Below are 14331 nucleotides of genomic sequence, written 5' to 3' on the forward strand. Positions count from 1 at the left end.
CCTCACCAGCGTTTTGTACAGCTCCATCATAACCTCCCTGCTCTTATATTCTATGCCTCGGCTAATGAAGGCAAGTATCCCATATGCCTTTTTAACCACCTTATCTACCTGCTCCGCTGCCTTCAGGGATCTATGTACATGTACACCAAGGTCCCTCTGACCCTCTGTACTTCCTAGGGTCCTACCACTCATTGTGTATTCCCTTGCCTTATGTCCTCCTGTAACTTGTTGCAGTCCTCCTCAGTATTGACTCCCCCAATTTGGTGTCATGTGCAAATTTTGAAATTCTGTTTTTGATTCCTAAGTCTAAATCGTTAATGTAAATTGTGAACAGCAGTGGTCCCAGCATTGATCCTTGTGGAACACCACTACCCACCTTCTGCCACTGCGAATAGCTACCCTTTACTCCTACTCTCTGCTTTCTGCCCTGAAGCCAGCCAGCTATCCATCCATTACATAAGAACATAAGAACTAGGAGCTGGAGTAGGTCATTCGGCCCTTCGAGCCTGCTCCGCCATTCAATGAGATCATGGCTGATCTCCTGCCTCAACTCCATTCACCGGCCCTATCGCCATATCCCTTGATGCCCTTACTAGTCAGAAATCTATTGATTTCTGTTTTGAATATACCCAATGACTGAGCCTCCACAGCCCTCTGAAGTAGAGGACTCCAAAGATTCACCATCCTCTGTGTGAAGAAATGTCTTCTCATCTCAGTCCTGAATGGCCTACCCTGTATCTTGAGGCTGTGGCCCTTGGTTCTAGACTCCCCAGCCAAGGGAAACATTCTCCCAGCATCCATCCTATCAAGCCCTGTAATAATTTTGTATGCTTCAATGAGATCCCCTCTCATTCTTCTGAATTCAAGAGAATACAGGCCTAGTTTACTCAATCTCTTCTCATACGATAGTCCCACCATCCCAGGAATCAATCTCATGAACCTTTGTTGCACTCTTTCTATGGCAAGTATATTCTTCCTTGGGTAAGGCGACCAAAATTGTACACACAATTGTCTCACCAAGGCCCTATATAATTGGAGTAAGACTTCTTTACTCCTGTACTCAAATCCTCTTGTAATGAAGGCCAGCATACCATTTGCCTTCCTAATGGCTTGCTGCACCTGCACAGTCAATTTCAGTGACTCATGTACAAGGACACCTAGGTCCCTTTGAGCATCTGCATTCCCCAATCTTTCACCATTTAGGAAATACTCTGCCTTTCTGTTTTTTCTACCAAAGTGGATAACTTCACATTTATCCACATTATATTCCATCTGCCATGTTCTCGCCCACTCACTGAGCCTGTCGAGATCCCCTTGAAGCCTCTTCACATCCTCTTCCCAACTGACACTGCCATCTAGCTTTGTATCATCAGCAAATTTGGAAATGTTACATTTAGTCCCCTCATCCAAATCATTGATATAGATTGTGAATAGCTGGGGCCCAAGCACCGATCCTTGCAGTACCCCACTAGACACAGCCTGCCATCCTGAAAAAGATCCGTTTATCCCTACTCTTTGTTTTCTGACTGTTAACTAATTCTCAATCCATGGTAGTATATTACCCCCAATTCCATGTGCCCTAATTTTGTTCACCAACCTCTTGTGTGGGACCTTATCGAAGGCCTTCTGAAAATCCTGATACACCACATCTACCGGTTCCCCTTTGTTTACTCCACTAGTTACATCCTCAAAAAACTCCAATAGGTTTGTCAAGCAGGATTTCCCTTTCATAAATCCATGTTCACTCTGCCCAATCTTACTATTAATTTCTAAGTGCCCAGTTATTGCATCCTTTATAATAGATTCCAGCATTTTCCCAACTACTGATGTGAGGCTAACAGGTCTGTAGTTCCCCATTTTCTCTCTCCCTCCTTTCTTAAATAGCAGGGTTACATTTGCTATCCTCCAATCTGCAGGAACCGTTCCAGAATCTATAGAATTTTGGAAGGTGACAACCAATGTGTCCACTATCCCAATGGCCACCTCTTTCAAAACCCTAGGATGTAGATCATCCAGTCCTTGGGATTTATCAACTTTTAGTCCCATTAGTTTTGCTAGTACTTTTTTTTACTAATAATAATTTCTTTAAGTTTCTCATTCTTGTCACACCCTTGGTTTTCTCATATTTCTGGGAGGTTTTTTGTGTCTTCCTCCATGAAGACAGAAACAAAGTATTTATTTAATTTCTCTGCCATTTCCTCATTCCCCATTATAAATTCTCCCGTCTCTGGCTGTAAAGGACCTTTACCTTCACCAGTCTTTTCCTTTTCACATACCTATAGAAGCTTTTACAATCCATTTTTATATTTTTCGCTAGTTTGTGCTCATATTCCATTTTCCCTTTCTTTATCAATTTCTTGGTCCCCCTTTTCTGGTTTCTAAAAAGATCCCAATCCTCAGGCTGACCGCTTTTTCTGGCAACTTTATAAGCTCCCTCCTTTGACTTAATACTAGCTTTAATTTCTTTTGTTAGCCATGGTTGGATCACTTTTCCTTTTGGGTTTTTATGCCCTAGAGGAATATATGTTTGTTGCAAATTATGCATTATTTCCTTGAATGTTAGCCATTGTATGTCCACCTTCATCTCTTTTAGTGTAGTCTCCCAATCTACCATGGCCAACTTGTCTCTCAGACCCTTGTAGATTCCTCTGTTTAGATTGAAGACCTTAGTCTCAGATTGGACTACATCACTCTCAAACTTAATGTAAAATTCAATCATATTATGGTCACTTGTCCCTAAAGACCCCTTTACCACAAGATTATTGATTAGCCCTTTCTCATTACACAGTACCAGATCCAGAATAGCCTGTTCCCTGGTTGGTTCCTCCACATACTGATCCAGGAAACCATCTCGCATGCATTCCAAGAATTAGTCCTCCACACCATTAGTGGTAATTTGATTTGTCCAGTCAATATATAGATTAAAGTCCCCCATGATTACCGTATTGCCCTTGTTACATGCACTTCTACTCTCTTGATACTGTGCCCTACATTGCCATTACTGTTTGGTGGCCTATACACAACTCCCACCAATGTTTTCCGCCCTTTGCTGTTTCTTAGCTCCACCCAAACTGATTCCAGTTCTACATCACGATCTGCCAAGCCAAGATCTTTTATCTCTACCGTACCGATCTCATCCCTTATTAACGGCGCTATGCCACCTCCTTTTCCTTTCCATTCGGCTACTTGTCCCGACTCTGCATTCTCTAACCTTGTTCATCAGTCTATTATGGGGTACCTTATCGAAGGCCTTTTGAAAATCCAGATAAATTATATCTACTGCATTACCATTGTCTACTCTATTACCTCTTGAAAAAATTCAATAAGGTTGGTCAAGCAAGACTTTCCCTTTTGAAATCCATGTTGAATATTCATTATTATATTTTTGGTTTCTAGATGTTCTATTTTCTCCTTTAGTAGGGATTCCATTATTTTTCCTACCACCAATGTTAAGCTGACTGGTCTATAATTCCCTTGACATGTTCTTAAATATCGGTATTATGTTAGCTATCCACCAGTCCTCTGGCACTATACCTTTTCCTAATGAATTACTAAATATGCGTAGTAATGCCTCTGCTATCTCTTCTAGATTTTTTTATAATGCATGGATGCAATCCATCCGGACCAGGGGTTTCATCCTCTGAGTTTGATTAATTTATTTAATATATCCCCTTTTTTTATTTTAAATGCACTTTTCTCATTACTAATCGTATCATCCAATGTCATGTCCACCTGCTCTATCTCCCTGATACTGAAGCAAAATAATTGTTTAATATTTCTGCCATCCCTCTATTGTTACCTGTTGTATTATCCTGACTATCCCTTAAAGGCCCTATTCCCATCCCAACCTTCCTTTTTTTTAAAAAATTAATGTGTCTATAAAATATTTTAGTATTTTGTTTCATGTTCCTTGAGAATTTAATTTCATAGTTCCTCTTTGCCCAATTGTTTTTTTGACTTCTCTCCTAATCTTTTCTTATTCTCTCTTATCATGCACGCTCCTGCTGTCTATGTACATTATTCTCCATATGCCAAATTTTCAATCTCAGCCAGGCCATCAGGATGAAGTATCATGCAGAGGGGAAGCAGTTCTCTCCAGTAGTAGTGAGCTAATTGGAGTATGAGGTCATCTAGGAAATTGTCAGGCACATTCTAATGTTCAATAGGAGAATAGCATCATCTGGGAGGAAGTTGCAGAACAGCAGCAGTGGAATGAATCTATGCCTAGTAAGCCAACATACTGGACCACATTATGCCATCTCGTAAAATATGTTTTTGTTAACAGCACTCTCAGATTTTAAGGTAATTATTCTTTAATTTAAAAAGTTAGGAAAATATAAAGCATATTGTTCCTTTTAATTTTCCCAATAGAAAAAGTATTAAACACAAATGTTAGCTTTGTTGTTAAACTCATCTGCCCTGATTGGACAAGTTCCAGTAGTTCTCAGGCACAGCACCCGAACTCAAAAGAGGAAACTAGTCGAATCCGTCATATCCTGCACAAGTGTGACAACTCTCAAAGATATGAATTGTCAGAGTTTATAAAATATTATTGAAAGTCTGGTGTTTGACTCAATTACTTATATAGGCCATATTTGGCACACAGAACAAGGGGGGAAAGATTGTTTTCAGAATAGTTAGTAAATTCAAGTATAGCTTAAAAGATTTTTATTTTGAATTCCAGATAAAGACATTGGTTAATTTCCTCAAGCAGAGGCAGTTAATTTTAGATGCAAAGGACAACATAGCATAATCAGACCTCCCAAGTGAAAAGTTCATGTTGAGGTTGTGCAGAGAAATTGCAGGTTTCAGATGAGCAGTTGCATGTTTCTGGAATGCAAGTGTTGATATGTTCATGACTAACCAGTAGGTGTCACTATTGTATTGTTTCTATCCATGATCAGGAGCCTGGCATTTAAATTGATAGTTGTAGCACATCTTTCCTTTGCTTATTTTTTAAAATATATTGTCATAATGTAATCATATTTTGGTGCACATAATTTTTGATATGGCATACTTTAATCATTCCTATTGAGATTTTTTGACTTGCATCATGGTGCAGTCTGAATTACCCCATACACACACACACACAAACTAAAAATAGCTTGCCATATCCATCTAAAAGTTGCCCCCATTTTTTTTTTACTCAAATGGAGATGTAACTAAAATTTGATGAACCAAGATTGTTGGAGCATGCATGAGATTCTGGGAAATCTGTTGTTTGCTATCTAGTGCAATTTCTTCAGGTTTTTATGTCCTCAGCAACCAACAAGATTTTTAACGGGCTAGACATCAACCTATATCAGCATCGTACAGCAAAATAAAACAATCTGGTATAATTCATATTATACACCTGCAAATTAAAAAAGAAAAATGGGGAAATGAAATAAAAGGGGCTCTGCTCTGCCCTTGGCTGGACCTTTGAAGAGAGATTCAGTCCTGAACTAATACAAGGGAAGAATTCTCCTTCCCCCTCCAGCAAAAAACCTCAAATTATCCCTTGTACAAATATCTATAATCTCTTGTACAAGACCTCTACAATTTACAAATTATAGAGGTTAGTAAATGCAGATAAGCCTAAATGCCATTTCTTTAAATGAAGCATCAAGAACTGAATTTGTTACAAGTCCCATTTAAAACCTAGAGACTAGCTAAAGCTGGTTTTGGAAGCCATGATAGTTTGTCAAGATTCTGATAAAGGGTCCTACAGGGAGCATAAAGTTTAGTATTTTGATATTAGTGGTGTTTTTGTTTAACTATGACTAGTAGAAAGGGATGAGGAGCACGGATACCCATCCTTTGAATCGAGAATCCTGCCTGAACCAGAACAGATTTGTTATTCACAGGTGCCTTTATATGCAGTTATTACTAGTGATATGTATTGATGTTACTTACAGCCTACCTACCCACTTGATTCAATTCTGCAGTTTAGGGGGGGGGGGGGGGGGGGAAAAGAGATAAGATTTTGTCCTTCAGCCAGATGGAATGTCAAATTTCACACGAGATTTGGTTGGATGTAATCCATTCATAAGATATATTGTGTGCACATTTCAGACATGGTTTGTGCTTATATTTTTAAGATAATTGTACTTTTGCACAATAAAGAACACTCACACTGAGCCTACACTTGGAATATGCTACATGCATGAAGGGAATTCCAGCATTACTGTCTTGGCATTAATGTAGCTGGTCTACATTTTCCTACAACTTACCTGTGGCAATTCAGAGATAAGCATTAGGTGGTTTTGGAAGCCTACTGAAAACCTTACCTGCAAGAGTATCACCTATACCATGTGCAATATAATATGTCATGAAGTGTAATAAACATATTAATCTAGTGAAATGGCATCTGATTGATGTCCACCCTAGACACAGAATTAAAACTGGTACCTTTTGAGGGATCACTCAAGTGACTACCATGTTAATCATAACAAATTTTGGCTAACTGGCCTGAGTTGCCTAAATTATAAAAATAGTGAGGCTTAAAATGTTCACCACTTCCCTTTGTGAAGTTACACCACCTTAGTCATTGATACTGAGCTAATTGAAAGGTTTAGGAGGGGGAAAAAGTCACTGATGAATTGTAAGAGCTGTCCCTGTAATTTCTCCTGTTTGCAGCCTTATCCAATCCTACAGGGAGCATAAAGTTTAGTATTTTGATATTAGTGGTGTTTTTGTTTAACTATGACTAGTAGAAAGGGATGAGGAGCACAGATTTCTAAGATAGCAAAGAGAACCAACTCCATTTTTAAAGTGATGGGTTTAGTGCAGCAGTTTTCTATATGGCACATTGACTGGATATTGGTCTGGTCATCAATTGACAGAAATACTGTTTGTGGTAACAGTGGGAATTCAGCAATCCAACAGTCAACCAGTGAATTTGATAAGTTTCACAGTCGCATTTCATATTCCCGCTCTCCATGCAGACACTATTTTGGGTCAAATATTATGCTCATTAAAGTAAGAGTTGTTAACATTGGAAAATGAAAACACTACTGTTTCTTGCACTCGGTGTAAGCATCAAGCATTAAAGTACAGCACAGACAGACAGCAAAGCTCCTTCTACTCTGCCTTCACCCAGTCTCTGAACAATTTGGGGGCAAATTTGTGCTGTACATTTACATACACTAGGAACTGGATTGAGACTGCTAGAACTCATTTCACACAAGTCCTTACAACAAGCAAAGAGCAGCCTGCATCTTTGCTAAATTCAAACACAAATGTCAGATTTGGAAGGTTGGGCGAGTGTTCTAACTCCGCACATCACCGGTTTCTCTTCTCTCCTACACACCCAATAGTTTCTTATTTGTATAACGGTAGTACTGCTAAAGAAATTGTATCTGACCTTTATCCAACTAGTACAGAGATCAGAACCATGGTAGAAGCGTACCGTAATAAATTTTTGTTCCATATAACAGTACTATTTGCTATGACTGCCTTACTATGATTGTGAAAGGTTAACAGTTTCAAGAATGAATATGACCAGAACTAAATAGAAAAACAAATCCATTTGTGAAGAATGTTTTATTTGCATTGCATATTACTTTCAGTTACCAGCTTCAAACTTTAAAAACAAAATAGGGTAAATCCTTCATTAAAATTTTACATACATATACATATATTTTATATATATATGTATATATTAAAATACAGCAGAGTGCTGGATTAAATACTGCCAATATTTTCATAATGACAAAACTACTGTCAAACCTGACATACCATAGGTCCCTTCAAGTTCTTTTAGTCCAATTTGTTTTGTCAGTTTTCGCCTCAAATATTTCATAGTAGAAAATAACAGCACTTTATAGATCTTGAACTGAATCAATAACTAATAAAACAAGTTACTTTTTAAAATAAAGGGCACAGAGTATCTAACACTGCATGAGCCAGTAAGAAATATACCAAACTACTGTAAGCTACAGGAAAAGGTTCAGTTAACATTTTGCATTTTTACCAAAACACCACAGATTTTGACAGGAGTCAGGTATTCAACAGTAATTTCTCCCTTTCATAAACCTAGCTGAAATTGGATTTCATTCTTCCATTATTCCTCTCTGGTCTATCCTTAGTCCTAAACTGGTCAAGTTTACTGATGGACAGATCTGGAGTACAAGAAGGGTGACAGATTTAGTAGGATTGGAAGAGAAAATCAAACGGTTTTGGCTGGTTTAAGAATGAGACTAGAAATCGACTCAGCTGGGTTAGGAAAGATCACTAACCTACACAGTTAGGATTACAAGGTCCGTTATTACCAGAAAGGAGGGGTGGAGTTACTTAGAATTCTATTTCATTGACACTTGCTTTTAATGTACAGTTTTTAAACAAACATTCCCCATTTCTCCAATTCTTCACCCCCCCCCACCCCTCAAACCAATCCCACCCAACAAAAACAAGACTAGTAGCTGCCATGCAACTTCCTTTTAGTAGGAATGAAAAGCAGTACAAAATTTTACTATAATGGGGTTCCAACAAGGCATTAAAACAATAGAGAAAACTCATTGTACAATGAACTCAGAGCAACAGACAGCTCTGGGACTTGAACCTTGATCAGCCAGCTCAGAACCCAAAACTTAAAATGCTAGATTACCAAGCAGCTCCAAAAACCTCGTTTTAATAAATATTGATCCACCTTCAGGACCATGACACTCAAAACTGAATACACAATTTCTTTGGGCAACAATGTGCTTATATCTGGCATACACCATCTGGTGTATGTCAAAGTATGCACATACCAAACTCGAAATGCCAAGCAACAGTCTTTAAGAGTCAATGGCCATATATAAAGTGCTACTCAAACACTTTCCATTTTGTGTTTTGGATTTTAGTAATTTTCCAGTCTCCGTTCATTAAAAATAGCTGCTCTTGGCAATCATGAACTTCCTTTGCAAACCAAAAAGGGCCTACGTCAACTTATTCACAAATGCGCCGCAAATTTAATCTCTGCTGTCTGTGTAGCAGGTGCCCAACTGCACACTACAAAGTCAGAACAATTAGCAAAAGAAAGCTAAGGAATGGCATTTGTTCCAAGCTGCAGATTTTCATAGGCTAAATTGTGGCATTCACATGTGCATCTATTCAGTATTGGTGATTGAGAAATTCCTTTTTTGGAATGGTCAGTGGAACACTAAGGAATGAAGACATGTAAAAGAGGATTGGACAGCAGGTCCCTCTGTGCAGTTAGTTCTCGCCCCCTTCTCCACCATCAGCATCATCTGCCGCGTTATCGGATGTCCATAACTGCAAGAAAAGAATCAACATGTTAACAATCTTTTAAGGCTACATTAAAAAAGTACTTTCACACAGTACTGTATATACAACTAGAATTCAAACTAACTGCTTCTTGTCCCAGGTGATTAATTCTGTGAATACCAAATGTCCTTTTTAATTGTCGGGAAACATATCTCCAAGGCTGCAAAAAGAATACATACACTTTGCAATAGTTCAATACTTGGGGCCTTCAATAGACCTAGGAAGTCAAGTCTGTTTTTATAATTTATTATGGATATCTTGCAGTGTTCTGATTTCTGATAATGCTCATGTATTTAAAATAGAAGGGATAGGGTGTACCATGAAAACCAAACAGTACATGAAGAATACATTTTAATAATAAGTATATCTGTTGCAACTTACATTCATATAGTGCCATTAACAGAGTAACTTCTCAAGGCACTTTAGAGGAAAAAGAGGAGCAGGAGGATTAGAAGAGGTAATTGAAGGTTTAGTCAATGAGAAGGGTTTGGAGAAGACTTCTAAATATGTGAGGAAGGAGATAAAGAGTCAGCTTTGGGTCAAACAGAACAGCAAGTTTGCACGCAGTCCAGTTCGATGTGAGCGAGCTGGCAGGAGGCGAATGGAGTCAATGGCGAGGGTGCAGATTTTTTGGTGGGAGCTAAAAACCCTTTTTGGTTTTTCCAATGTTCAATTCAAGGAAATTCTACCATGCTCAACCGTGCCAAACACCAGAGAGAGAGAGAGAGGTTATAGGTACTTTATATATAGGACCAGGCAAAAAAAAGTTTTAAAAAATTTAAAAGATGCTTAAGTATATGTTTATGCACTTCTACTTCTTCTACTCCTCCTTGCATTAGATTTCTGACCAAGAATTTACAAGAACTGAATTGTACCATTCTTCCAGAAACTGTCCAATGTTCCAAACTGCTGTAAAAGCTAGATCAGTTTGGATAACATCCTGTTGGAGATTTTCCATTCCTTAGAATGGTTCAAAAATGTAAACATTTCTACCAGTATTCTTAACAATACTACTCTTAGTTACATAAAAATATTGAAAAACAGGAGCATGTCTTACTGGTTTTTAAAGACAGACAGTCTAGATTTTATATGCCTCATTCTTCATTGTAAGCTTAATAACCATACTTTGAAATATTGCTCCATTGTTGCACCATTTTACTCACCGTCAGGTTATCTCTGAGTAATTGCATAATGAGTGTACTGTCTTTATAAGAGTCTTCATTCAGTGAATCCAGCTCTGCAATAGCTTCATCGAATGCCTGAAGACACCACAGAACAAAAAATAATTAGATCTATTGGAACACCACAATCAGTTATAGAAGTTCAATATATCTTTGCAAAAAAGTTGATGAAAAAGGACATTACAACTTAATGGCCTAGAAATTGCGGTCGGAGGCGTACCTCTGGAGTATACTTCCGACCCGCGAAACATTTACGAAATTACCTGCTGGCGCCAGGCTGCAAAGAGTTGCAGTCTCAGGCCTCGAGGTGGAGGGCAGCGTGATGGCCCACGGCTCCCAGGGACGTAGGCGTTCGGAAGCTTACCTGGGATCACGTGGGCCTGGTCCTCCAATGAGAAAGGAGAATTCCATTGCAATCATTTACAAAGGGAATTCCATAATGATATGCAATGGAATCCCCAAGTCTAATGATTAGACAATGTACAGAATTGCAATTTTATTCATAAGTTCCTTCACTGCACCAACCGCAATAATAATTTATTACGACTGTAATCCGGGCCAATATTTGCATAAACTCATTTAATAAAGTGTATGTGCATAACTTTGGATCTTTAAATGTTTTATTTAAGCCTTAGATATCCCCTTACGCTGATGCAAGCAGGCCCTACTCCTGCTTGCATCAACTGCAAGACTTACGTGGGCAATTGCTGACCAGTCGCTGGGCAAATAGCCCAACTCTATGCCAGCGATTGCTTTTGCGGAGTCCCCGTGGATTGCGTACGTTGACAGGCCGCAAATTTCGGATTTCGCACATGCGCAAGCAGAAATCCAGAACTTGCGGGGCATTTCAAAAGGATTACAACGGCGTACTCTGAGTACGCTGTCGCAGACACCACAATTTCAGGGCCAATAAGTGGAAGAATAAGCCATTTTGGAGTGAAATGCTGTGCTTTGGGATGCACACTGAAAAAGAAACATCACAATGTAAAACATTGGAATTCTATATTTAATTACTTCAGTGAAAATTCCTGGACTTTTAAGTAATGTGGAAGGGGAACACCCAGAAGTCATGGTCCATGTAGGAACTAATGACATAGGAAGGGAAATGGCTGAGGTCCTGCAGTCAAGAGTTTCAGGAGCTAGGGAGCAAGTTAAATAGCAGGACCTCAAAAGGTAGTAATCTCTGGAATACTTCCAGTGCCACATACTAGTGAGTATAGGAATAGTAGGATAAAACAGGTCAATATGTGGCTGGAGAAATGGTGCAGGAGGCAGGGCTTCAAATTCCTGGGGCATTAGAACCCTTCCAAAGGGACCGCTCCCTCCGCGACACCCTGGTCCACTCCTTAATCACCCCTAACAGCCCTTCTCCTTCGCCTGGCACCTTCCCGTGCAAGCGCAGGAGATGCAACACATGCCCTTTTACCTCCTCCCTTCCCACTGTCCAGGGCCCCAAACACCCCTTCCAGGTGAAACAGCGATTTACTTGTACTTGTTGCAATTTAATATACTGTATTCGTTGCTCACTTAACTTGAGGAGAGCTAATTTCAGTGAGTTAAAAAGGGATCTGGCCCAGGGGATTGGAATCAAAAATTGGTAGGCAAAACAGTAACTGAACAATGGGAGGCCTTCAAAGAGGTGATGGTTCAGAATAGGCACATTCCTACAAGGGAGAAAGGAAGGGCATCCAAAGCTTCAGCTCTCTAGATGACTAAAGATACAGAAATTAAAATGAAACAGGAAAAAAATGATAAATGTAAGGTTCATAATACAGTAGAGAACCAAGCAGAATACAAAGTACAGAGGAGATCTACAAAAGGGAATCAGAGGAGCAAAGAGTGTATGAGAATAGAATAATAACCAACATAAAAAGGGAACCCAAAAGTCTTTTATAAACATATAAATAGTAAAAAGGGTCATCAAAGGAAGGGTGGGGTCAATTAGGAACCAAAAAGGAAGTCTTCTTGTAGAGGCAGAGGGCATGACTTAGGTACTAAATGAGCACTTTGCATCTGTCTTCACTAAAGAGGATGCTGCCAATGTAGCAGTAAAGGAGGAAGCAGTAGCGATGATGGATAGGATTAAAATAGATAAAGAGAAGCTACTTAAAAGGTTGGCAGTACTCAAAAGTAGAAAAGTCACCCGGTTCGGATGGGATGCATCCTAGGTTACTGATGGAAGCAAGGGTGGAAATTGCAGAGGCTCTGGCCACAATCTTCCAATCCTCCTTGGGCATGGCGGTGGTGCCAGAGAATTGGAGAATTGCAATGTTACACCTCTGTTCAAAAAAGACGAATAAACGCAGCAATTACAGGCCAGTCAGTCCAACGTTGGTGGTGGGAAAATTTGAGTCAATAATCCAGGACAAAATTAATTGGGCTAATAAATGAAAGCCAGCATGGATTTGTTAAAGGCAAATCATATTTGACCATCTTGAACGAATTCTTTGATGAAGTAACAGAAATGGTTGATGAGGGTAGTGCAGTTGATGTTGTGTATATGGACTTTCAAAAGGTGTTTGACAAAGTACCACAAAATAGACTTGTTAGTAAAATTAAAAAGGGACAGTGGCAGCATGGTACAAATTTGGCTACGGGACAGAAAGTAGAGAGTTGTGAATGGTTGTTTCTCAGACTGGAGGGAAGAATACAGTAGACACCCCCCAGGGGTCAGTATTAGGACCACTGCTCTTTTTGATATATATTAATGAGCTGGACTTGGGTATACAGGGCATAATTTCAAAGTTTGCAGATGATAAGCAACTCCAAAATGCAGTAAACAATGAGGAGGATAGTAACAGACTTCAGGAGGACAGATAAGACTGGTAAAATGGGCAGGCACATGGCAGATAAAATGCAGAGAAGTATGAAGTGATGCATTTTGGTAGGAAGAATGAGACGAGGCAATATTAACTAAATGGTACAATTTCAAAGGGGGTGCAGGAAGAGAGACCTGGGGATGTATGTACACAAATCTTTGAAGGTGGTAGGGCAAGTGGAGAAGGCCGTTAAAAAAAATACACAAGATCCTTGGCTTTATTAATAGAGGCATAGTACAAAAGCAAGGAAGTTATACTAAACCATTATAAAACACTGGTTAGGCCTCAGCTGGGAGTATAATGTTCAATTCTGTGTACTGCACTTTAGAAAGGATGTCAAAGCCTTAGAGTGCAGAAGAGATTTACTAGAATGGTACCAGTGATGAGGGACTCATATGTCAAGAGATTGGAGAAGCTGGGGTAGTTCTCCTTATAGCAGAGAAGGTTAATAGGTGGTTTTGCGAGAGCAATAAGGAGAAACTGTTTCCAGTGGCAGAGGATCGGCAACCAGAGAACACAGATTTAAGGCAAAAGAACCAGAGGCAACAGGAGGGAATAAAATTTTGCAGCGAGTTGTTGTGATCTGGAATGCACTGCCTGAATGGGTGGTGGAGCAGATTCGACAGCAACTTGCAATGGGGAATTGGATAAATACTTGAAGGGAAAAAATTTACAGGGCTATGGGGAAAGAGCAAGTGAGTGGAACTAATTGGATAGCTCTACGTGAGTGGGACTAATTGGATAGCTCTACCAAAGAGCCGGCAAAGGCACGATGGGCCAAATGGCCTCCTTCAGTTCCATATGATTCTAAGATAAACTACTAAACTTACCAACACTGACACACAGGAACTTTTCTAATGAAAATAGTTTACTACAAATTTCATAGCACATGCTGTTCATAAATAGCAAACAATCTGCTTGAAACAGGAGTAAGCAGCTGTTTGTGCACATCAGTGGCAATGATAATCACCATCAAATGTTAATCCTGACTCAGTCAACTGAAACTGAACCAAGCTCACAAACAAAGGCATGCTAGGAGAAAAGACATTTGGTTCATTATTACCACTCCTTCAAAAGAGGCA

At 39.4% G+C, this 14331-nt stretch overlaps 1 protein-coding gene across 1 annotated transcript in view; it reads right to left on the minus strand.

Moving 5' to 3' along the window:
* Window positions 1–7509: 7509 nt before the first annotated feature.
* The window catches only part of LOC147103241 (14-3-3 protein beta/alpha-1-like), a 32517-nt gene continuing 25695 nt past the window's right edge, over window positions 7510–14331 (minus strand). The window contains exons 4-5 of the mRNA XM_085962682.1: window positions 10413–10508; window positions 7510–9237 (exon numbers count right to left, since the gene is read on the minus strand). Of these exons, the coding sequence (XP_085818808.1) occupies window positions 9178–9237; window positions 10413–10508 (156 nt within the window). The 3' untranslated portion in view covers window positions 7510–9177. The remainder of the gene's footprint in view (window positions 9238–10412; window positions 10509–14331) is intronic.

The sequence above is a fragment of the Somniosus microcephalus genome, chromosome 20, assembly GCF_052327205.1.
Source record: "Somniosus microcephalus isolate GS21.2 chromosome 20, FLI_Smic_1.0, whole genome shotgun sequence".
Classification (NCBI taxonomy): Eukaryota; Metazoa; Chordata; class Chondrichthyes; order Squaliformes; family Somniosidae; genus Somniosus; species Somniosus microcephalus.